This window comes from Anomalospiza imberbis, chromosome 12 (genome assembly GCF_031753505.1).
Source record: "Anomalospiza imberbis isolate Cuckoo-Finch-1a 21T00152 chromosome 12, ASM3175350v1, whole genome shotgun sequence".
NCBI lineage: Eukaryota > Metazoa > Chordata > Aves > Passeriformes > Viduidae > Anomalospiza > Anomalospiza imberbis.
In genome coordinates, this window is record NC_089692.1 from 6712450 (window position 1) to 6738693 (window position 26244).

The 26244-nt window shown below is 40.4% G+C and overlaps 1 protein-coding gene across 4 annotated transcripts; it reads left to right on the plus strand.

Annotated features, from left to right (window-relative positions):
• The first annotated feature begins 199 nt into the window (after positions 1-199).
• LOC137481100 (uncharacterized protein F13E9.13, mitochondrial-like) lies at positions 200-20888 on the plus strand. 4 transcript variants are annotated; one of them, XR_011003327.1, is made up of 7 exons: positions 200-350; positions 1487-1569; positions 8340-8520; positions 13015-13165; positions 14962-15089; positions 16833-18338; positions 19947-20150. XR_011003327.1 is itself a non-coding variant. In XM_068202578.1 (6 exons), the coding sequence occupies exons 1-6, from the start codon at positions 278-280 to the stop codon at positions 20135-20137; spliced, it is 807 nt and encodes a 268-aa protein (XP_068058679.1). In that variant the 5' UTR covers positions 202-277; the 3' UTR covers positions 20138-20888. The 4 variants fall into 4 exon arrangements, 3 of the variants coding, with proteins under 3 accessions (XP_068058679.1, XP_068058681.1, XP_068058680.1); XM_068202578.1 differs by lacking the exon at positions 16833-18338 and having other exon boundaries at positions 202-350; positions 19947-20888; XM_068202579.1 differs by lacking the exons at positions 200-350; positions 16833-18338 and adding an exon at positions 3283-3389 and having other exon boundaries at positions 19947-20888.
• The last annotated feature ends 5356 nt before the right edge of the window (positions 20889-26244 follow it).

Here is a 26244-nt window from a genome sequence, read left to right on the forward strand (position 1 = left end):
CGCCGGGGGCGGGGCCGGGGCGGGGCCCGGACGCGGAAGCGGCGGGAGCGGCTGTGGCACGTGGGACCGGGCCGAACCGAGCCGAGCCGGGCCGGGCCGAGCCGAGCCGAGCCGAGCCGAGCCGAGCCGGGCCGAGGGGCTGAGCATCCTGTCCCGGACTCGGTCCGAGCCCTGGCTCCCGGCCCGGTCCCTGTCCGGTCCCCGGCGGGAGGCGGGGCCGCCACCATGGCTTGCCCGGCCCGGCTCCGCTGACGCCCTCCTCCTCGCCCCGCGGGCCATGCAGCGGCCCGGGCTGTTCGGGCGGCTCAAGGCGGCGGTCGTCGGGATGGTGCACGTGGGAGCGCTGCCAGGTAAGCGGCGGGCGGGCGGCACGGCCGACGGGACCCGGGCCAGGACCGGGACCGGGTCTGGGTCGCCGGCGTCACCCCCTGTCCCGGCTGCGGTCCCCCTGGACGGCTGTCCCTTCACCGCAGCCACGGGCCCCGCATGAGGCGCCGTAAGTTTGGGCGCTCCCCGTTTCAGAGGTAAAATAGGCGGGAAACAGTTCCACACAGGGACCTGAGCTGAGAAAGCAGCGTTTGGGCTCGGTGAGTCTGTGCTCCAAGAAGCAAGGCTTAGGGAGTTGCACAGATGGGCGCTGGGATAGGATGAGGTTGGATAGAGCTCTCTCATGCCCTTAGAGGCAGTGGGAAGCTCACACAACAGGCAGGATCTGTTCCAGCCTGGCCTCCTTGTCCGCCTTTCCAGGAGCTCCGGGTGGGCAGAGCTGGTCAGGACAGCCCACCTCGCCCTCCACAGGCTGATGCCCAGAGCTCAGGGTGCCCCACGTTTTCCCAGAAGCAGCCCCCAGGCAGTACGGCCAGCTCACCCTGTGCTGGGAAATCAGGGCAGCCAGCAGAGCTGACACAGGGCTCAGCTCAGTCCCCACTGCACACTCCCACTGCCTGACCTTAGGAGCCCAAATATCAGAAGAGACTTTGGTCTTAATGCAAATTCATTGAACTCCAACAAAATCTGTATGTGTGTATTTCTGCCATGAAGATCAGAGACAATCAACCCTGCAGATTAAGGACAGCTTTAACTGGTTTTTAACTCACTGGTGCTTAGCCTAGGTGTTCTATGCTCACACAGAGGTTAGTCTTGCCCATGGGTTGTATTGTCTGGAGCATCACTAATGCAGGATAAATTACAGGGATGTGAATAGCAAGCTAAGAGCAGACCTAGTGCAACAGGGGATTATAGCAGACATTCCTCAAGTTTGTGAATTAGATTTAGGAGCTGAATGGGTACAGCAGCTCTGCCAAGTTCAGCTAAGGAAAGAGATGTCACTAAGGCATGTGACAAGGAGATAGGGCAGGCTTTGAACAAATTTGACCTGTATGTCCCTGTTTCAGTGTGCAGTCCCCATGGATGACCTACCCAAAGCTGTTACTGTCTGTGGGTTTGGTTTGTGCATGCCCTGGGGTAAGCAGCATTATTCTTGCAGGGACACCAAGAAGTTCTCTTCCATTGACCCAGATCATTGATCAAGCTTGTCTGGAGGCAGAAGTTTACAAGGATGCTGGAGTTGTAAGTTTTGGTATCTTTCTTGCTATGATGGCCATTGCACAAAACCACTTCTGCACAGCCTTAATTTTAAATTGACCCTATAGCTCAAGATGCATCAAAAGCATCTTGAAGCTCATAGATTAGAGATGCTTAAATCCATGTTGTTTATTTCACCATAGGAAGTAGGCCTTCAGGATTTCAAAAAAACCCTAAGATAAGTATCACTTGCACCCAAAACAATTGAAAAAGCTTAAATTCAAATTGTACTGTTCAAGTTGTTTTTGTTTAAGTTGGATGAATCAAGTCAATTTAAGGAGTTAAAAAAAGTGGCCAGAAATATGGGCTGCTGCTGGCATTCAAGGTCTCTGGCTGTAGAATGTAGAATGCTTCATCAATCTAGTCTGACAAGCAGCTGTATTTTTAGCTCTGTCCAAGCCTCTGGTTTCCTGAGGTCATGGAGGTATGCCATGTGCACAGCTGATACACTGCTTGCATACCTCAGGAGCTGGGAGGGTGCAGGATCACCCCACAGCTGTGTTGGTAACAAAACAGCACAGGGAGTTCAGGATCTAAAGAAAAAAAAAAAAGGCTCAGGTCCTTTTCTGCCCTCTCTAAGCCTCTCTCCAGGCCCCTGGCAGCAAACATGCCTGCTTTGCACGTCCAGAAGAGCCTGCCCAAAAGGCCATTCTCAGCCAGAGGCAAGAAGAGACTGCTGTCAGAATTGCTGTTGGACCTAAAGTGGTGTAGTAATCTTCATAGGTCAGTAGATTTTAACAGGGTGTATGTCCTTTTGAAAGGTCAGGTATGTTTTAAACATTTCATTACACCTTGTCTTGGGTTGTTGATGTGCTTTTTCTTTGACCTGCCCACAGCATTACGAGCATTTTCTGGTGGTGTACTAATGTCCAAGGTTTGAAAATGTCTTCAGTGAACAAGCTGTCACTGTTCCAAGCTGCTATTTTCAGAAAAAAAAAAAAACTTTATTAACAAGTTGGTTGAAACATTTTTAATCTATAAATTAGAATGATACTATACAGACAGAACAAAATTGAATACAAGAGCTTAGTTTAAAGAATAGAAGAACACGGTCAAAATGCAAGACAAGTCACAAAAGGTAGGTTATGGGCAGAGCCCTGGTAAGGCCAAAGTAGGAAAGAATGCTGAGAATGGAATCATTGAAAGGATAAACAGCACTGGGCTAAAATGATGCTAACCTGGTGGGTTTCAGTACCTGTGAACCAGATGTGAGATGTCCACCCAGCTAGAATAGCCCCTGACTGCAAACCGAACAGAACAAGGGAGTTTTCTTCCTTTTCATTCCTCCTGAAAGATCAGGTGTGCAATAACTGTATTCTGTACTGTGCCTTTATATTTTGTTGTTGCAGTATCACCATGAAGTATAACGTGATTCAATCTCCATCAGAAGAGTGGCAAACACTAATCTCTGCCTTCCTGTGCCAGAGGAAGTGCTTGCACAGATAATCTATAACTCATGAAGTCATTGCTCCACATTGCAGTGGAGCAATGTTTGCTCATTTCCTTACATAATAATTACACTTTGAAACCTTCAACAGCAGGGGGAAGACACCAAATACTCCTGAAGGTGAAGGAAGGTACAGAAGCAGTTACTGCCACTGTTGGCATGCACAAAGCTGGAGCAGCTTTGAGATAAGCTTTAAAATCACTACTAAGAAAAAGTTTCAATTTGGCTTTTATACCTTGTCTTTTCAACAGTTGCACTGAATTCTGCAGTTCCAGCTCTAACTGGTTTACCTTTTCTGCAAGTGCATTGCAGTCTCTGAACTTGAATATATCTTTAAACCTGTCGGGAGACACATGAGGTGAAGGCAGTAATTTCTCTACACATTTGGACAAATTCAGGGCTTAGAGTTATAATTAACCCATTTTCCTGTAGAAGTCACAGGAACATCAATATACTTCCACACCAGTCTTCATTCTAAAGGTCTGCTCAGTGTTAGAGAATAGAACAGAGCAGAGTTAGAGCAATATAAGAAACAAATCCTTTGTTAAGGGGATAAGTCTCAGAGATGATCGGGAGAGCCTCCATAAACATCAATAGGTTGCTTAACACTTTCTGCAATTCAATTCTTTAGTTCTTTGTGCTACTTTAAAAGAAATGAAAGTTTTCATGATAGATGCTTTCAGGAGCTTCCCAGCTTTTACACAGAGGTCACTACTGCCAAACTATTCTGGAGTGGGAGTCTATTTGGGTTTCTTGCTCAGTATTCCAAAGGAGCTGTTAAGCTGTTTGTTTTTCTTGTGGAAGAAGAGCTAGAGAAAGGGTTTTTTTCCCATGGATGTTTGTACTGACAGTGTTCCCAAATGCTGCCCACAGTAGCCTTTAAGAAGATACATAACCATTTGCTGCTATTTAGATGTTTACATATTGTCTCAAATTGTTCAAATCGGTGTTAATATTTAAAAATAAAGTATATGGTCTTGCTCACTCCATCTGTGTTGCACTTGGAAGTAAATCCTGGTATATTCAGAGTAAGGTGACTTGTCTGGCACATTCACAGCTTCACATAATAAATATGAAAGATTTGTCATATTAGAGCATAGTAATGAAAACAAGTGAGTGCTCAGTTAGGAAGCCATCTGTGCTCAAAATGTATATGCTTTGTACTTGTGTGTTGCTAAACAATGAAATTCCCTAGACAAGATTTTATAAGCAGCAAGCTATGAAGCATTATAATCCCTCCAATTTGTACCTGCTTTTCTTTAAGGAAGAGGCAAAATATATCTATTCAGGTTAACTTTTATACATTCCATTCAGCCTGGCTGACATTTATTTTGTAACTAGAAAATAGAGCACAGATTCCCACTTGACTGTTAGTTACTGTTCCTAACCGTAGCTACTGGAGTAGCTGACATTAAAAACAGTTACTAGTATATGTTTTACATTGATGTGTTTAAAAAATGAAAGAGTGGTAAGCCTATGGCTCTTATAACTACCATGATAACTGGAGTTCACAACTTAGACTTTAATAACAGTGGAGACAGAACAAAGTAGTATCTCTACACAGAAACATGAAGTTAGCTTTCACTTTGATTACAGAGGTTAACATTTCAAATCTCAGCTGTATTACAGGAAAATAAAATAGCAGACTGCCTACAGCTACCTCCTATAGAGAGTGCAGGAGAACATGACATAGCAGCTTACTTCTGTTAAGGTAGTGACTGCTCTGGAGGTGAGTTTTTAAAGAAGTTGCTAAGAGCTGTGCTTACAAATAGCAATTAAATTCTCTGCAAAGGCACCTGATTTCCTCTATAAGGGCCACATGAGGGGTAATTGCTGCCATTGTCTTAGTCCCCACCTGAGCCTGGATAATAACAGGGATGGTGCAAGGCCTGCTCCCTTTCTGGAGGAAGGAGTAGGGCTGATGAGCTTGGAGAGGTGTGTACTGAGCTGCACGTGTTTGCAGGTAAAGCCTTTCTCTGGGGAGAAACACTGGCGTTAAAGTTGCCCTGGGAAAAAGTTAGTTAGGTATATGCTGAGTTAAAATTTGGGCAGTTGTTACCTCAGTTGTGGTTTGTTACTGTTTTGAGGCTTTCCTGCTCTCATATGTGTGAGGCTGAAGTGTTTTAAGAGGTTATTTCTGTAAGTGGAATACAGCTAAGAAAACTATTTTTCATATGGTTAGAGAGCTAATTAAAAAACCTATTTTTCAGTAGCTAACTGTGATACAAAGGGCACTTCATGTGTAGCACTTCAGAAGTCATTCAAAGTAAAACAGAAATATATTGTTTGAAAATTACTTATAATACAGCTATTGCATATAAACAACACTTAAATTATCTTAACATTCAGTAGAAAAGGAGCACAGAAGGTGCTTGCAAGAGTTTTATCTCATACTATCTACGTAAATCCTGCTTTGGAGGATATAATGCAGAAGCTGTTTCCATAGGCTTCTAAACCATAAGCTTAAGTTCCAAGAACTTTAATTTAGCATAACTGTTTTCTTTCCCCCATTTTAATTAGCTGTCTGATAGTACTGAAGTGTATTTCCTATACATATCAATTCAGTAAACACAAATCTGTGGTGTTATATTTTTATATAAAATATGAAAGAAAGCTTTGACTTAATGCATCTGTAATTCAGTTTTCTGTATTGCAGAACATATGTTGTTCTCTTTTTAATTAAACAAAGCATAATATGCAAAAGAACAGTCAGATGATACCAAAAGAATAACACATTATTAAAGTTCTACCAAAAATATTCACTGTAACTGTGGACCTTGAGGCTATAGGAAGAGGCAGTTGCTGAAAAGTGAATATAGTAAATTTAAAGCAGGAGAGAGAACTGTTGCAATTCTCCCATATGCCTGCATTTTGAGTTAGAATTTAATGAGACACTTTTTATGTGTATTACTATGGCTAGGGGTTTTTATAACTTATTAAATGAATTAATTCATTAATGTAGCTAATGGAATAATTTGCTTTATGCAAATCCAGAACAGTCAAAGTAGTAGCAAGTTGTGAAAAACTCTGTTTCACTGTGGAATTCTGCCAGCCTATTCTCTTGCTTTTTTTTTTTTTTTTGGCTACTAGTGTGGCTCTTTAGGAGCTGAGCATTTTGAAGCCCCATTCCCAGTTGCTTTTCTTCCTTTTGAGATCGATTCTTGACTGCCTGGAAGCCTGGGGATGCTGGTTTGCAGATCCTGGTTCCTGGCCTTTATGATAAGCTTGGTGTTTCACTGATACCCAGATTTTGCTGAAGTCTGCCAAGTAGAGCATTTCTGAGCCAAGGGCTTCCAGGCTTTTTGGCCTCAAGGAATTACCTAGTTCTGATGGTTTATTGCATTCTTTTGAATTTGCTTTGTTAAAGTATTATAGTTCTATGTTAGTCCTTTTGCCACATGCAACTACTGACCAACTTTGCATTCTTGCTGAGACTGACTTAATGGAGACAAAGAGGCTTAGTGAGAAAAAGAGGCGCAGGGTTTTTCTTTCTGTTGGTACCACAAAGGATTCGGTAGCTGTGCATCAGGTACCAAGACCATTTGGTCAGTTCAGGTTTGTTGGAGCAGTCCTAACCTAACTCCAGAAAAAATGACTAAAAATGGTGGGTTTTTTTGTGGTTTTCTTAGGACAGGTTGTCATCTTGGTCGTATGGCTACCTCCCATCACAGGTACAGACGTGTGGATGTTGCATATTGAATTGGACACACAAAGTCAAGTACAGATGTTTTGGTTGGTTGCCATACCTGGTGCTCCTTTGCTTAATTCAGGTTTTCCTGGGCTGGAATTATGTAATTAAATATGTTGGTGAATGGCATCACAAAGTGCAAAGGTCTGATGTGGCCTGTCATCATATCAGGTCACCTTTTCCATTAACAGGTTGTATCCCATTGCTTTTTAGGTAGCATGTCTTTTGTGTATTTAAATACTCAGCTGTATTTAAATTACTCAGTTCAGTAATTTGGAGAGGGCAGCTGTGCCCTGGTGCATTGAATGTTTGCAGGTTGTGTGCTTGGACTGACCATGTTGCTCTACTGGATTATTTCCTTCTCACTTTTCCCCAGCCTCTGTGTTGAGTGTTCATTTATGATGCTTGTGCCATAGCCTATAATTCAGCCATTAAATGCTGGCACTATTTTGTATACTGTCTTATCTTTTACTGCCGGAAGGGCTTCCACATTACAACAAAGATTAGAGAAGTGTCACATATAAAAGATTTTTTAAAAGGAAACTTTTTTTTGTTTCCCCTTCCCGATTGTCTGTGTTATTAAAGACCAAGCTGCTATATTTAATCTCTAATTGTACTTTTTCCCAAAAATGTTCCTTCTATTCTTGTTCAGTTACCATCTCTGTGAAAGGTAAAGCTCTCATTTTAAAGGATTAAGATGTGTGATAAAACCCCAGAGAGGGCAGAATTTATTTGCTATATTTACAATTAGTTTGTCTATTAAACTTCTTGCATTTTTAGAATGAGGCTGGTGAGAAATATCTGATTTCTTTTCATCTTCTTACTGCTAATGCAAAATACCAGGCATGGAATATGTTTCAAGGCTCTACTTTTGTTATTAATCCTTAACAAAATTTTGTATTATCTGCAATTGTTGCAAACTTTTTGGTGTAGCCTATGCAATGATTAGAAATGTGTGTGGCATCGGGTAATGTGCAAATTGTATCAGCAGAGTATTTTATTCTCACTCCATTGTTGGCTAAGAGTATGTCCGTGTGGATGGAGAGGTGTAATAGATAATAAATAGCAGTATCTTCTTTCCAGTAATTCTGAATACAGAATGGGAGAAATATCACTAGTTCATATATGGCATTTGGCACAATAATAGTCAAACAAAAAAAAATTCCTTTATTTATCTAAAGTAACGCTTATTTTCTGACATTAATTGAATTGAAAATTGCCCTGATTATCTCAGAGTCCTCCGTTATCCGAACATACTCAATATCCTGTATTCCCCTTGGATAATTGAAGTTTGACTTTACACTATTTTTAATGAGGTATAAGATTTAACTCATTTGCCTATAGTTCACATTTTAGGATGGATCAAAGGGACCCAAATTGATGAATGTATAATTAAAATCACATTTATTTCTCTTCATGATTTCACTGCAAATACCATGCTGTTGATGAAAGCACTTTTATAAGTGGTTGTGCGCATCAAATGCATCAACACAACTTGCTGTAGATAATCCTCCCTTTGAAGGAAAACCTTTACACTTGTGTGTCTCAGTACACAATATACGATGGTGAACTCGCCACGTTCGTACAGTGCAATGATATTTTTTATCACTCTTTCCCCAGGATGGGCTGATCCTGGAGAACATGCACGACGTGCCGTACACGGTGCGCCCGGGCCCGGAGGTCACCGCAGCCATGGCAGTGCTCGGTGCTGCCGTGAGACAGAGCTGTCCCCGTGTCCCTCTGGGTGTCCAGGTGCTGTGTGCTGCCAACCAGCAGGCACTAGCCATTGCTCTGGCTGCAGGTAATGCAAAGGGCTCCTCAGGTATTGCTGTGGCCTGAAAAGGCAGCAGTTGGCTTCTGAGAAAGATGCCTGCTTGATTAGAGTGGATGGTACTTGTGCACTGCCTCAGTTGGAGACTGCTAAAGGCTGCCACCACAGCTTTCTAGGTGAAACCTGTCTAAATGTAATCATTAGTTTAAATCTGCTCATGTCCAAAAGCCACCTGTGGTGTAACTCTTATTTACTTCACTTATATTATATGGGAGGATTGATTTAACCCACTGTGGTTAAGCATCCTGTTTCAGCATATGTTGTTGCTGCTACTGTTGTCCATGAAAACTAAATTTTTGTTGTCTTTTTTAATGAATGAGTAGAATGAAGCTTTTTATATAATGACAAAAATTGAGGAATAGATAGCCAAAGTACTCAAAATTAAATTGCCTTTGGGGGAATTAAATATAAATTAATCTATCCTTATTGCATGAATCCTAGTCTTGGCTAAGCTTCCTGCTCTTACTGTTTGCTGAAGCAATTTTAGTTTTTCATATGTAGCCCTCACTGATGTAAAGATGAAGGCTGGCTTAATATGGAAAGCCTGTACTTCCTAAATTCACAAATTGAGAGTTAATGCATGTTTTTGCCCAAATTGACTGTCATTATGGTAAGGATGCACTTTTTTGCATGTACAAATTTTATAGAACCAAGCAGAAGATGCTGATGTTAAGTGAAAGCCATACTTCAGGTACAATCATGTAGGCTAACCTATCTGCAGTGGCAGGTTTAATTATGCCTAATATGTTCTAAAAGCTTTAAATTCTCGTTAATAGATGTGTTTTGAACTGACATTTGTTTTGTGAGCCTTAAAATCAGATGTTGCTATTTTCAAAGTATCTAGCCACTTGAGAAATTGAGAGAACCTAATTTTTATTGCTGCATTGGAACTTATATGAAAACCTCAAATAAAAATGGTAACAGAAATCAGTTTTAGTTTTTAGAGGTTGCTGCATATGGGCCACTGGAGGTACATAGGTATTTAGAAAAATAGCACATAGCCTATTTTTAAAAGCAATCCTCTGAGTAGCAAAAAATCATCACTAAATAAGGGATATGGTCTGGGAACAATGTATTTCTCTTCTTTGCAATTATTAATGAAGGGGAGAATTCCTGGAGGGCTTGGGTTTTACTCAGCTCCACTACTGTTCTGCACTATTTCCTCTGTAACTGTAGAACACCAACCAGGAAGGGCTTGTGTTTAATGCATTTCATTGCACTTCTCTAAAAATGATTGTCTCAAGTTCACTGAACAGGGAAGCAAAAAGAAAATCACTTTAAGCAAAACCATGGTAAAGTGGATACTACTTTGTAGGTAGCAAATCTTTAAACAGTTTTTCTGTAGCAACTTAGTAGTGACTTTAATGTCAATTAAATTCTGATGGGTAGCTATTAACAAAGCAAATCCTGTATACTGTCACTACAAAAATAACTTGCTGAAGGTGTTTCAGCTACAAACCATATGTAGCATCTTCTACATACTATACAGTCATTTCATTTTCCCTGTGGAGATCCCTGTCTTTGGTAGGAATAACTGTTAAGAGAACCACACAGGGAATTTATAACTGGTCTCTGGGAGAAGGTTGTGATTTTATTTGGTAAAGGGTGGGGGGAAATCCAAAGGTCTGCAGTGTGACTAGGAGCTCAACTAGCTTGAGCAAGGATTGTAGAGTCCTGTGCCTGGGTGAGCCTGGGTCACTCATCATGGATCAGGGCTCAATTTTTAAGTTTATCTCATAAATTTAGAAAAAAATGGTTCAGTTGGAAAGGACTTTAAACAGTCATCTAGTCCAACTGCCCTCTCTACTTGAAGCTGCCCATTTTCCTTTAAGAATCAAGTTACTGAAATTCCAGTTCTGGATCAGTCTTCATCAGTGATGATGACACAGTTGATAGCTGATAAACAAGGCTTCATGTCAGGACATATCCCAGATCTCTCCATGTCTTTTGCAAGCACAGCTTTGCTGTCTGAGCCTATTCCTTTCCTGTACCAGCAGAGTGGGAATTTACTTGCTATCATCCATGACACTGTTTAGGGTAAGACAGAATTAGGCAGAGCTGCGTGCTATGGTTTTTGCTGTCCTTTTTAACTGCCACCACATTAATGCAGTGGTGAGGGGAGGCAGCTCAGCTGAGAACTGCAGCAGGGGGCACCCAGAGGTGCTGTGAAAGGCAGGAAGTGCTGTGGATCCTGCTGGGAGTGCTGCTGGAGACCCTGCCCCTGAGCCCGCAGCCCATGCTGAGCACGGCAGGAGCTGCTGCGAGACAGTGTCCTGAGAAGCTTTTTGCAGCATACACACACTGTGCCTCCAGTATCAGCAGCAGACAAAGTCAATGCTCCTCTAAGGGTTCTGTTTATTAGTTTTTATTGGATATTCCCTATTCTTGTTTTCCAGTGAAACTACAAAATGTGTTGTTCCCATATAAGTCAGAAATGGGACTCTCTATTAACTATTCAATGACTATTACTTTTCAACTTGCCAAATGTGAAAGTAAGCAGTAGTATAATTCTCACAATTTTATGAGCATAAAAATGAATTCATTAGCAGAATCTGATTATGGCTTCATAAAACAGAAGGGTAATGATATGGTGCCTACACCTATTACACTTGGTTAAAAATTGTATTTTCATGGCCTCCAAAAACCCAGATTGAGAGTGCAGCCTTGTTAAACGAAGTACAATCCAATGTTTAGCAGAAAGTCTTATATTACTGCACTAAGGAAGCACAAACCAAGCATCAACAAATAAATGAAATTACTGAATGAATAGCTCATGTCCCAAGTTAAACCTCAATTGCTGTGAAGGTGTCATGTCTCTAGGCTCATCCACAGTTTTATGATTAGAGAAATAATTATCCTTATATAACTCTGAATTGTACTGCAAGCTTGGGTGATGTAATTAGAAGCTATAGCTTTTGTTCCTAGATGTAGAAATCTCAGTATAGCTGTTTGCACTGTGTTTATCACCAGTGTCTACAAGCACCTGCAATGGTACTTGTGGCACACTCTTGTCTTTGGATCCTGGTAATACTCCGTGCTTTGCACTAATCTCAAGGCACAGGACAGCTTGCATTTGATTTGGCATCCATCTGTGATGTTTCTTGTGAGCTGGAGTCTGTGTTGCTAAGCAATACAGGCTCTTCTCTATCAGGCGTAAGCTTCTGTTTCTGCAACTTCAGGGCTTTTGGAATGAAACTGGAATTTTAAAATAAACAGACACCTTGTCATTTGGTAAATAAATTTTCAAGATCATCTATGTTTATAGCTGGAATGTGCTAAGGTAATGCCTCTGTTGCCTAATCAGTTGTGGGTAGGATTGCATTCTTGATGGCTGTTTCCACATGCATTGCTTTCCTTTGTATGATGTCAGCTCTAATTAAATGTGCATCTGACTCCAAAGCTGGAGCAGTAGCAGAGCTTCAGAAGGGCTTGGAAGGCACCTCCAAAGCAAACTGGAAGAGCAGCAAAACTGCACAAGATGAGTGCAGAGCTTTCACACAGTTGTGTAAAAGAGGCAGGTTTTAAGTGACAGTCCAAGGCTATGACAGACAGGAGAGAAGTGGGGATTGCAATAAGGGAGTCAGAATTAAATCTTGTGCCTCACTGCTGTGGTGGGCTTATTGCTCTGTGGTCCAAGGCTTCAGTCTTACAACAGAGATATTTCAAGCCTGTGGAGGGGGGCCCTGGATGTCAATGACTGGCCCACATGAAGCAATTACAATTCATAATCTTCTGTTCAGTATCCATCCCACAAAAACTTCCTAGTGACAAAACTTAATGAATATGGTGGAACCTATGTTACTAAGGCATGGCAGAATTGATGATTGGCGTAGAATGGCTTTGACTCTTCCTAAGCCTTTGGCACAGCTCTAGAGGCAATTTGTTGATGTGCTGCTGTGTAGGAAACACATGCTCCATTCAGATGGAGTCATATGGGTTGCATATAATGTGTTTCGGGCTGTGCTTTCTTGCCTAATTTCCTAAAGAAAGATGACAGTGCTATTCCTCTGTGTCTGTAGCCTGGAAAAATGCAAGTTAGTGACCCTCTTTGGAGAGAAAACACGTCATCAGAACAGAGAGCTGTGTTTTGACCCACCTACTCCTCTGTCTGGCCCATGGTGGCAGCAGACAGGGCAGGGTGTGCAGCTGCCTGTTCTGAGCCACACAGGAACAAACTGAGGGGCTGAGGAGGAGAGAAGGGGACCAGGGGATGGGGGAAAACTGGTGGGGTCAGTGGGAGAGATGGGATCTGAAAGCAGTGAGATGGGAAGAAGTCAGAATAGGGGCAAAAATAAAGAATGGAAAATATGTGGCAAAGTGAGGTGGGTTAGTCCTAGAGCACATGAAACAATTTGTGTTGGGATCAAATAGGAAGGGCAGTAAGATGAATTTTCATTTGGTTTTAGTGTTTTTCTTTTCCACTTCTCAGTTTTGGGCTAAAATGTTGCTTTTGACTGTTTTCAGGTCTTGATTTTATCCGGGCTGAAGGGTTTGTGTTTTCTCATGTGGCTGATGAAGGGATTATAAATGCCTGTGCAGGTGACCTGCTACGATACAGAAAACACATTGGAGCAGACAACATTCAGATTTTTGCTGATATCAAAAAGAAGCATAGGTAAATACAAGCAAAATTTTATGTAAATATAAATGCAATCATGGTCTTATATCTTTCTCCATTTTCTGATTTTTTTTTTTAATGTCAATTTTCCTTCCTGAAAGTTAATCATATAGGGAGAAGTTTATTATTTAAGCATGGACTTGCAGTGCTATAAGGGGATACATTTAAAAATAACTTTGCAGCTGTAAGTTGCAAGTTGCTCTATCTGTGAAGTTTGTAGTTGTTTAACCTTCAGGTTTTCAGCATGTCAGCTATGAAATCCTTGCATCTGGTATTGAGACATTGTATGCATGTGTAAATGTCTCTTATGTTTAAAGAAGTTTTGTTTCTGAAAGTTAGGTATCCACGGTTGTTTTTTAGTTATGAAGGCAGTTGCCATATAAAAGCATCCAAGTGATCATAATTTGGCATTTAAAAAAGCTCTTCTCTTTCTTCTTCTTGCCAATAATACTGATTCCTGCTACTTAAATCAGTGCTGTCTATGTAAGAGTTATGTTCTATGATTATCAAAAAGAAGGAACTTATGACAGCTAAATCCAGTTTCTTTTCTGCTTATACTTTGTCTTACCTGTCACATGGTACTTTCAGCTATTTAGATGTCACTCTTTGGATTTGTTTTTTTTTCCCCCAGAAGAACTGCTCAAGTGCTATGTATTATACATGCTAAATAACCTAATTAAAATGTTTGTGTGTAGTATGTGAGCCATCATGAGAATAATCAAGTTTGGAAGATCTTAAATATATAATAAGCAGGTAATAAATTTCAGAAGAGAAAGGAAACAATGCAATGTGGTGGTCAGATGAAGCTTTTCAGGTCCTTTCAGAGAAGTTTCTTTCTGATGATTTTTTTATGTATATGTATAAATGCAAATACACTGCATTAGACTTTCTGTAAATGAAATTGCATCATGTCATTTTTATTCTTAGTCTTGACAACTGATATTTGGATTATATTTTCCATTTTTCAAAGAGTTGGCCTTTAAGAAAGGCAAAGAAGTTCTTGTTTCGGGCAGAAACATAAGCTCAGAAGGAAATGCTGAAGGACTTTTTGGTTGAGCTTTTTGATGTAGAAAAGTGCAGCTGCCACTGAGAGCTGCTATGCTCCTGTTCTTTAAATGAGGAGAAACTGTTCTTGTGCCATCAGCACTCAGCAGTGCAACATATTTGCCATAGCTGTTGTATTCTATTTAAATACAGAAAATCCAACAGTGTTGGATGTTCTATCAGCCATGGCTGGAATTCTTTCCAAGTTTGGGACCACATAAATTAATAGCTGCTATTGCGATAGGTTTCAGACAAAGCGTGTCACCCATACATCAAAGCCTGCTGTTGAACAGCTGGGATGCAGGTGTAATTGATGCTTGTGAAAGATGATTCCTGTGGTTATATCATAGGTATTAACTATACTTTCTGTTATTGGACTTGTGGAGGTGGTTGATGCTGCCCTAGGCAACAGGATCTGATTTCTGAATGAGGGCACATCCACAACTCCCACTTGAAGTCGGAGAGCTCTGTGTGCTCAACACTTCTGAAATACAGGTGCTTGACATGTAAGCAGCTGTCTCAATTGACACTTGGTGGTGCACACTTAGCACTCGCTCTCTAGAGCCAGGAGACCCGGAGCAATCACCGATCAGTGAAGGCAAAGGTTGGTTTTGAACTCCTGCTCGGGTGGCAGTGTCACTGCCAGTGTGAAGCTGGACACTGGTAAAGCAGCCCCTGGGGGTTGTGCTGGCAGGAGGGCGGGGAGCAGGGCGTGGGTCCCACGTGTGTGACAGGCTGTGTCCCCGCAGTGCCCACGCCTTGACGGCCGATGTCAGCGTGGCCCAGACGGCGGCCGCTGCCCAGCTGTTCCTGGCCGACGGCGTGGTGCTGACCGGCACGGCCACCGGCCACCCCACCGACCCCCGGCAGCTGCCAGGTGAGCGGGGACACCCAGCCTGGGCAGCGCTGGGAGACAAGGGACTCTCACCCTGGGGTTTCATTTGATCAGAATGCTTTATTTGAGGTGTTACTTAGATGGGCTGTGGCATGTTTCTATACAACAGCTTGGCAGGGCAAAAATGACAATTATTCCAAGCCTTTATAACACTGAATGAGGCTGATAGAAAATACTATTTCATTTGTAAAACACCCTAATATAAGAAAAAGCTGCTTTATAATTCTAGAAAACTAGCTATGCTGAAACTAGCCATATTAAACTATCTAGCCGGCCATAAATGTTTCCATTGAAGAGTTCAGTGTTTTTTATCTTTCACAATGAAAATGGAATTCCTACAAGAAAGGGGGCATTTTGAAAAGGCAACATTCCCAACATTAATACCGGGGAAAGTACTGCTTGGAAGATTTTCAGAAAGAATACAAATTCATTGGTAGACAGGAAGATATTAACATCAAAATAATTTTTAAATAGTGTGGACTTTTGTCAAGGGAGACTGATTTGACCTATGAATTCTGACCTTTGCAGAAGTGCTATGATTCTTGATATTTTTATATTGGCATCAGTTTGGGCTGTGTTCATGAAACAGTATTGCTCCCATGCTAGAATTAAAGTTCTGTCATGGGGACATTTAGTTTTCATCACTACTTTTAATTTAGATCAATGGCTTGAATTTGAACGTCTCACTCCATAAAATAGAATGTGTATTTTTTTTAGGTTTTACTTTACCTGACATGCTGTAACTTGGCATGTTTTGAAGTTCCAGTGCACTGTATTGTATTCAACTTAAATTAGGGGATCAGCATGAAAAACATATTTTACCTGTCAGAGATAACCTGTTGAGGTCCAGGTTATTTGTCTCTTTTGTGTTGTATTTTTATATCTTTTGAAACAACATAAAATCATTCAGTGTTTTCAGGGCTTTATGTATATCACATATGCTTAAGAGCATTTAAAATGAATGTTGAACTTGTCAAAATGGTTATTTCATACACATTAAACTTTTTGCTAAAAAAAAAAACCAGATTACAGATTGCTATGCCTCAGTCACCAATGGTAAAAAGAAAATGATGGCTTGGTGTGAACACAGCCTCTTGAATCAGCTGGGTCGTTTGGTACAGCAAATTAGAAATGATACATGGAACAGGTGATAGTGGAAGCTATGCCTGCTTTAGAGATCTGCAGATCAAATAACTTTAAAAAATATTTGATATGTCTTTTGGCAAAATCCTAGGTTAAATTCTGCTTTCATGTATGCACAGGCAACCTCCATTGATTTACTGCATCAGAGAGCAAAACCTGACCTGTAGGCCTAGAGGCATTTTTGTCACAGGACCCCAACCAGACAGAACCATAGCTTCTGCTTTTCTTTCATGTGAACAAACTTGTCAGTCCCTGTCTCTTTCTCTTTCTGGGTCCAAAGAACAAAATGAATCAGAGTTGGCAGCTGTAATGAAGTACACGTTAATTCTGTGTTTGGATTTGTGTTATGAAAGCAGGAGTGTGCAGATCATGGGTTTATTGTGCTTAGATCACAGCATTTTGGATGTTAGCAGGCCCTCTCATGAGAAAGATGTCTTAAAACAGGTAAGAGAAGAACTTAAAAATGCCACAGTATAAAAAAAAAAGACAAATTAGGCATATCTATGTCAGGAGATTCTTAAAAGGGATCAGATCTACAGTCTACAAAGTTGGTGTTGATGTGAGTGAGATTTTGCATTTCAGGAATTTATGCAGCCTTGGCAGTGCTGTATTACGGTGATACAATTGGGCACCTTTCATCACGCTGCAACGCAGCTCTTGAAAGCAAAGCTGAGAGACAGATGAGATTTTTGTCATGTCTCTTTTTCAGCTTTGTTGTGCAGTAATATAGAAGTGGTTTTGTCTTTGTGCAGAATTGATTGATTTGTGCTGGGCTGTGGGAAGTGTTTCCCTGTCAAGGCAGAGATCTGCATTCAGTCAGGTTTTGTTTGCAGTTTGTGTTGCTGCCTTCTGGAGGCTGCCAGGCTCTGCCCCAGGGCTGCCTGGGCACTCCAGGGCACCAGAGGTCGATGGAGTACGAGGTCTGAAAAATCAGGCTTCATGTTGTTACGGAGTAAGAATTATAGCTGAGCATTTTGAAATCATTAATAAACTCTCTTTTCATCTAAGAGGTTATAGAAGTTCCAGTTTGCTGCCTTGTGGAATGTTCTTTGGTCGGATGTGTGAACCCATCAGGTTTTTTCTTTGGCTGTAACTGCTGAAATACCTGCTTTGCATTCAGTTTGTATTTTGAGTGACCAAAGCTGTGCATAATGACTGCTCAGTTATCTCTTTGAACAAAACAAAGTGTCTCAGCTGAGTAACCTGTGGAAAACAGGTACATAATGAAATCCAACAGCTGGCTGTGACTGTCACCTCCTTAATTACTGTTCATAAAAGGGGCCTCAAGACTGACTCACCCTCTCTCATCTTCTGATGGCCAAAATAGATGCTGCTGCCTGTGTGATACCCTCCGAGATAGAAAAAGTACTGATCACTCACATCTCCTGTTTAAGCCCTAAATTTAATGACAGAGAAAAAGTCCTTTGAATTAAAAACCTAAAACGTGTTAAGAGGGGAGCATTACCATAAACATAGTGTTGTGTATGGTACAGTGATCACTGCAATGAGAAAGCTGTTAAGGAAGAGTAGTCGAGCAAGTTATTGGCACAGTGGTGCTTATTTTTACACCACTCTTTGCCATTGTTTTCAAGCTAGGAGCATTTGGCTTTTATTTCATGAAACTTGTGCATACCATAGTTCAAATGCTTTCATTGTGCTTTGCAACCAAGCACGATTTCATTAGGTTTTATTAAAGACCTGTGTGCAGCTGTGCTGCCACAAGAAAGAGCACAGTGCCCTCTAGTTACAGTCCACAGGAACAGAGAAATCCGTGTGAACTTCAGCATCTTGTTACTGTAAAATCACAGAATTGGCTCCTTTTTCTCGCTGTGTCAAAAAAAAAAAGTCAGAAAAAGAATGCCAGGAAAACGGAGAGATTTGAAGCAGAGCTCTGTGTTTAGAGATATTTTGACAGTGACTGAACATTGCCACACAAAAACACATCTCACTGCTGTTGCTTTATTTTCTTTTATAGGTTAAAATTTATATTAGCATAGCCAATAGACAAATCACCTTCTACTAATCAACTTTAGGCCCTGATGTGCTTGGAAAGGACTTAAAAGTAGCATCTGTAGCATAGTTAATGAGGTAACACATCTCAGTGCACACTGAGCACTCCCTTTGCCATTCTTCACACTGTCATTCTGGATAGATCTCCAGCCCAGGAGATGTGTGTGCAGTCTGTGTGCCATGTGTAGATCACAGCAGCACTTGATGCCTTCCCACTTTGGAAGGCTTTAGGTTGTGCTGGAGTTTCAGATCAGTCTCAGGTTTCACTGGGTTTTTTCCTTTGCCCAGCAGGGCTGAGCTGTTGTCTCAGACCCATATGAACTTGCTCTGTTTAATTATTTGGCTCTTTGTTTTTCCTGCTGATGTGAAATAATTATGAAACAACTCCCTGCTAACGTGCTTTACGCACTTGTAAGAACAAATATTGACTTGGAGCCCGGTTCCTGTGGGGATTCAGTCAAGTACTGCCACAAATCTCTGGTCAGATGCACCTTAATTGTGTGCTGGTATTGATGTAAAGCAGATAGGATATTCCTAAGAGCATATAGATATTATATAAATTAAAAATAATATTTAAAATAAATGTCCTGGTTTTTAGAACAGGATATTCATGACAATGCTGTAAGTAACTCGAAATTAATTATTTTGTTGCTGTAAGCAGAATGACTAAGAATATCAAATATGCAAAGAAATAACTTAAGTTTTAATCACATATGCATGAGCCATCTGATTTGTTGTACATTTTCAGGAAGGGCTCTGTTGAATGGTTTTATTCTTGTGTTAAAATATTTTTAAAATGGTGTAGAGCATGTGACCTAAAAAGAGATTCAAGAACATTTTAATTGATCCCCTTTCTTCAGTGAAGTAGGAAGGTGATAAATAATTAGTCTTCCCTGAAGCATAATTAATAAGTTAGGCTTCTGATGAAACTTCATTTAAAAAGTGTTTTGAAGCAGAGTTTTATTTGTTTCATGTGTGCTTTCCCTAGTTACCTCAAGCTATAACTACCTTACCATCAGCTTATCACTAATTAAGCCAATTTATATGTTTTTAAAGGTCAGAAATAATGGCTGACAACATTCCTCTGAGGGATGAAGCATCCAGTCCTATGAGTCACTCTTTGGATGGTCAGTTTGACATAAAATGATGAGAAGGATGCTTAAGTAATTCTTGAACTGGGCTTTTTTTTCCTCCTCCCAAAGCTAGTACTGTATTTTGAGCCTTGTTTTTGTCTGTTTCTCCTCTTGAAACCAGGTAAAAGCTCAGATGGGCAAGTAACACTGCATATAGGAAAAATAAAGAGGCTTTTTTATTCCATTGTCATTCCTCATACTGATAAAAGACCACTTCTCTTTCTGTCTTTTGCTTTCTGGAAAAACTAGCTGAGCTAGTCAGTGGTGCCTGTATAATCCCTGCTCTCTTTCATACAAGCAAATATAGCAAATATACAAGCAAATATAATTCCAGACAACAGTATGTAAAAAGTAAGGGTTTTTTTTTCTCTTTAGAGCAAAAGGTGTTTTTTCTAGAGAACCGGTTTCATTCTGCAGTTGAAGTAATAAATACCACAATCACAAATTTCTCAATACATTTTTTTTTTCTGTTGAAAAACTATGCAAATTAGAGTCTTTATGGAGACAGTTTCAAAGACAGGAATTAACCCTGATTTTTCTGTTTTCTTCTCAGAGGTTAAGCATGCTGTGAAGATTCCTGTGCTGGTTGGGTCCGGAGTGACTCTGGAGAATGTGAGGAATTACTTGGATGCAGATGCTCTAATAATTGGTTCATATTTCAAGAAAGAAGGATATTGGGCAAATGCTGTTGATCCTGACCGAGTCAAGAAATTCATGGAACACATAAGTAAACTGAGGGAATGAGTTTGTCAGCAAACACTGTTTGTTTGTAGAAATGTTTGCAGTGTGGTACGTCCTACGGAATTAAAGCACAAATGCGCGGCCAAATGGCAAATAATACCAAATAAAAATGCACATCATCTCCATAACTATCTGGGAAGCTTGGTGACATACTTCACAATAACTTGGTGCTCTGATGTTTGCTTCTAGGCAGCACATTTCTGTGGTGCTCAAAGCTACCATCAATGCAAAGCCAACTCTGAACTCTTGTGTGAGATATTCTCTCCTGTAAGTTAAATGCTTACGGAGTTTAAGAATTTTTAGAAAATGTTCATCACAGATGAGCCGAGTTCTGTTTTGCCTTGAAGTACAATAGGATGCCCTAAGTTTACAGCTAAAATTGTTGCAAATTGGACAAGTTAATTAGCCTTTCAGTTTCCCCATCTGTAAAATGATGATAATAGCACCTACATCACACAAGGGCCATAAGACATAATGAATGAAAGAATGTATAGCACTTTCATCTCTCCAAATGAAGGGCTCTTTTAAAGTTCAAGATCATTATTTTTTCATTAGAATTGTGCATTTATAAAATTACTACATTTTTGTAATACCACACAAAAATTTAAGATAATTGGGGTATTGATTTACTTACAATACTTATTAGAGAATGAATGTAAATATTTAATTACATTTTAAGCAGATTTGGAATGTAGTCAAAATGCTTTTGCAAAATCTGGAAATTTTAATAAAGGTTTTATTATTTTTCAGCAAGCACCTGCAGCTTTGTACCTCTCTAGACTAGTAATAGTGATGTAAAAACTTTCTTGGAATACACAAGGTATAATTACAATAGAAACCTTTCAACCAAAGCCACAGGTAAAGAGAGATTTTTATTTTTTATGTAAAATGTAGAGGAAAAATATTAGAGTCTCACCGTGTATGTTGTAAGAGACTCCCCTTGAATTTGATCCTTTAGCTCTAAGGAATTTTAAAGAACCCAAGGAATACCTTTTATGTCATGGCTGCACTAAATGTGGGTGTTTGTTTTCATTCCTTGGTACTGGGAGCTCAGTTTGTCCTCTGGGATATCTCTTTTTCCTTCATGTGTATAATCAGGCTTGTGCTGATGTCAGTGAAAGTTAAATTGTGGGTATCAAAGCAAGTCTGCAAACATGGGTTTTGTGGCAGCTGGAAGAGCACCTGTGCTTTTCTGAACAAGGTACATCCTCCTTCCAAAGAGAAAGATTTTTCAAGATACTTAGTTTTGTTAACACAATGGTGATTCCAGAACATCACAGTATGGTTGATTCCAGAACGTCACAGTATAATGTTGTCTTCTCAGGTTTCTTTTTCCTGCACTGGTCTGTTTCCTACATGACTCCCATCAAAAGGAATGAAATCTCTGGTGTGTTGCCCTGCTGGAAAAGATGTTCATTAGGCCCTGTGGCAGCCATGGCTTTTCTCCCTTTTTCTCCTAAATGCACTGACACAGCTTCAATGCACAGAAATCCTTTCAGGATTTCAGGTTTGTTGTGGCTGGCACTGCTTTGTCAAAGTGCAAATTTGCACAGGCACTTTCAATCTGTGTGGTGGTGCTTCCCTCAGAACCAACAGTTGTGTCCCAACCCCGTCCCTGTGCCAGCAGGAGCATCCCTGTGGCCTTACAGGGCTCAGGAGAAAGATTCTAGCTGGAACCTAACCCAGCCTGTACCAGCCACACTCCAGGGGTGGGGAAGGGAGAATTGAGGTCAACTTCCTCAGTCCTTGCATCTGCAGCTCTCCAGGCTGCTGGTAGAGGCAGTGCAAAATTATTTAAGGATCATGAAGATGCTTTTTGAATTTGTATTCCACACAGCCACAGCATCTTTGCCAGGTAAAGCAATGATCTGGTTTAGTCTTACAGTTCTTAGCTGAGTAATGAATGTTATTTTATGTCCTCTGTATTGTGAAAAACACCATATTAAAGTAAAATAAATTCACTTAGATACTAGTAATATCAGTCTGCTTAAATCAGTACATATGTTTGATCTTTGTGCATTTAGGACTGTTTTATGTATGTTTCCATACAGCATTGCACAGAAGATGTAGTGAAGGCTGTCCCAACAGGTTTGCACTAATACAATTGTTACCAGCTTTGGAAGTTACTTTCAGTAAACCTGTGGGCTTGAAAGGCTGACGTGCAAGCAATGAGCACTGGTGCTCTAGTGCCACAAGAATAAAAATCTTTAGTCAGCTGAAAACTACAACAGATATACTGGTAAGGACTGTTCAGTGGTGATAGTTGTTTTCAAAGAAACTGGTGTCTGTTGTCAGAAGTCACATTCACCACTGTGAGTATAAGAATTTAGTGTTTACCAGTGTGTTTCTTGACTTGGTTTCTACTTACTCACATCCTAAAAGCTCAGAAGTGCCTGAAACTCAAATGGATTTTCACCTGAATAAAAGGAGGGGGTAAGTGAGAACTTCCTCAGTGCTGTATGCAAGGTCTGAAGGCAGTAATGTTGCACACAGTAGTTGTTTAAGACAGAAGCCTCAATGAGTTGGTGTAATACTCATAATAATGCAATGAATACTGTAGACAGCACTTTCACTGCCAGGATTTCATGTAGCACAGCACTGTGTAAGGAACACCAGCACTTGTGGAAGGAACAGGTCATAATTTGGGTCTGTATTGTTACATATAGAAAGGTGAGTGCAGAATTTAGGGGACAGAAGTAAAGGAGAGCTGATTTTCAAGCCTGAAAATGTGACTGATCACCAGCTCTATATCGTTCTTTGTGCCAAAAGTATTTGTCTAGCAGCATTAAGCATCTGCTTGCCTGTTTCACACAGATGCTGTAAGTAGAGTTTGACCTTTTGTTCAGCAAGTGTTTGAATATTTAACGTGAAAATATTAAGTTATCAGAAAGACTGACTCTTTTTGGGAAGACTGTTCAATTTTTATACAGCCCAAGTTGTTAAAGTACTTTGGAGCATGAACAACTTCAGAGCAGAACAAAGCAGCCAGTGCTAATGTGTAGAAACTCCAGAAGTAAATAACAGCTGTTCAAGAAGACTTCTATTAAATATGTATTAATTAACTTGAAGTGCATCACTTAAATATGTGAAGAGATTATCTTGTGTTAATTTACATTAAAACACACAGCACTTGTTAGCCTCATTACACCACCCTAAGTATATCCTAAGCTATCACCTCATCTTACACTGAGCGTTTTGTTGGGTGTTGATTGCTTTTGATTTGCCCTTTTAAAATGTCAGATAGTGGCCTCCATTTCTTGTTGGATCTCTTCTTTCTCTCAGGTTTTGCTCTTGCATAGTTACTGTTCTTACTTGTGTCTGTTCTGTGCTGAGCAGAAAGAAAAATAACAATAGGTTGTGAAAATATAATAGTAATTGCCCACCCAGACTTCGCAGGTGGATCCTGCTGTTAACCTGTGAACCAGCAGAGAATGTAAGTGTCCATTTGTATAAGAAAATTATTTTGTATGAAGATTCAGCATCACCTTTGGACCAGGAAAGATAAATAGTGAAATGGATTCTCTTTAGTGAAATTATAGATAAATAAAACACAGAGCTCATGATTGTGGTATAACTCAATGCATCAATCTTCATAGACTCTCATTCCATCCAGAAAACAAGTATTTAGGTGGACTTAAGTAAAAACCCATCTTTCTTTCTATTTTGGTGCTGAAAATATATAAACTTACAAGATTTTATTTGGTGTCATTTTAGCAGCAGATCCAGCTGCTGGGCTGTTCTTTGATCCGTTATTTTGACTCCACAGACTCCCTGATCACAAATTGGAGTCCAGTTCTTGTTTCCCACACCTATCCCAGCACACTCTTCACTAGGGGGAGACTGAGGAATGTGAGAATTTGCAGGCAGGCCCTGGCAGAGCAGGAAGGGCAAATGAAACCAAAATATTTGGCTTTAGCAGAATTTTCAAGTCCTCGACAAGTTGCTGCATTGCATGACTCTCCTGGGAGAAATGAGTGGGGCTGTTTGCTCTGCTTTCAGGTTGTCTGCAGCCCCTTCAGTTAAGACTGAATTTGCACCTCGGTTGTGTTTCCAGGATTGTCTTTGCTGTATTTGTGCTTTGGGTGCCATTTTTTCCTAAGTGAAAGCTGGCTTTGCAAGGTAATTATGGCAATATGGGAAGTGCTACCTGTAGAGAAATCCAGGCTTGGAATTCACAGCCCTTTGGTTCAAGAGCAGATTCAGATGCATGTATCTTCAAAAAAAAAAAAAAAAAAAACACCAAAACCACAAAGCTTTAAAGGTGACTTAAGTTAAACCTTCACTACTTGCTTTGCCCTGACATCCAGGCAGTGTTTGCTGTGCTGAGGAAGTTGAGTTTAGGAATAGAATTGACTGTGGCTTTTTTCTTGTGCATTTTCAGTGCTTATCTCTGTGACTTAATGGATGTATTATTTTTCAGAAGGAGTGGAGGACTGGGCTGAGATGCCATGGTGTGTAGTAGAATTGACCACCCCTGCACTGAAGATGTTTTTCCTAATATCCAACCTAAACCTCCCCTGGTGTAGCCAAACTAAAAGGCCAGATGGTCTCTAGTGAAATCTTGAGAGTAGTAGATGCTTTTTCACCCTAATCTTTAAAAGCACAGAAAATCAAAGGTAGAAAAAAGTCTTTCTGCGATGCAAACAGGAAAGCTTTAACATGAGGGGAAAAAGTTGCAATTCACAACATAATCTGATTCTTTGCTTCCAGTCAGAAGCTTTAGAAGTAGTAGAGCTAAGGAGAGCCTAAGATGTCTCTTGTTAAACACTTAAGGATAGGAAAATATGTGTAAGGGTAATTATCTTGATTAAAAAATTTGATCATCTTAAATAGGTATTTTTCAAGGTGCTAAAAAGAGAATTTTGCTGATTTGGGCTGAAACTACTACTCTATGTTTAACTCCTCTCTTGTCACTCAAATTTTCGTTGTTTTATGAAGTAAATTCAGTGTCAGCCAGCAAATGTTAGTGTTTCATAATTTTTTTTTAAAGGATGTCACTCCTTTAAAAATGAGTGATGAATGAATGAGGGACATTCATGAATGGAACAGAGATGCTGTTTGGTGCATGGATTATTGGGTGTTTTGTATATTGAAATGCAATTTCTCCCTCTGTCCTACCACCTGTGCAAAGGGAGGTGGAATATTTAGTGTAGAGAGTAGGAGCTGCTGAATTGGTGGGTATTTAGGACCTTTTTATTACTCAGTGAACAACATTAAGTGTAAAAAAAATTATATATCTAAGTTTGGCAAATCTGATATGAAACCAAGTGTTCAGGATAGTAGTTGAACTCAGAATTGTTTGACTTTGTGCCTGGTCACTGTGTTAGATGTGCTATGTCATATTGCTTCAGAAAGAGGTCACAAAACAGAGAACATTGAAATCATGTTTCATACAAATTTGGAGAAATCCTAAATTCAGCAGTAAACAAAAATGAAAAGGAAGGCAGCACAATAAGGGCAAGAAAATATGCTTAAGTTTCCATAGTTCCTGCCTCATTGTTTATTCCAGCTTCCTGTTTTTTCAGTCTGCTTCTCAAGCCTTTCTTGTGCATATACACAGATTATAGTATGCACAAGAATAAGCTGAAGGCAGAAACTGACTTAATGAAGACATTCTTGTGAGAGAGAAAAGATTTTGTTGTCCACAGATGCGCAAAGAAAAACAGAAAAGCAGCTGCCCTTAGAAATGGAGTAAAAGTAGAGCTGAGTGCCACGTCATGATGCTTTACTCAAAATCTGATGTGTTGAAAGTCTTTGAGAGCTTCTGCACTGTTGTGCAGGGATGTAACCAAGAGGTGGAACGAGAAGCCTCTGTAAGTCTCGTGTCTTAGATACTGTCCTGAGCAGTGCTGTCTCTTTGCCAATTTTCAGATGGCAAATAAGGATAAAAGGAAATAGCTTTCATAACTCTGGTATGGATGACACAAGTTTTGTGTCAAAAACTTCTCTTTCCTTAAGACCAAGCTATCTAGAGACTCATGTGCTGTCACTTTTCTCTTCAGAGGAGGATTCTGAAGGGCAGAGGTCCTCAGCTCACTAGTTCCCATCTCTGTATGAAATTAGTTTGTCTTTTCTGAAACCTTTGAGGGCAGGGACAGTATAAATGTGGT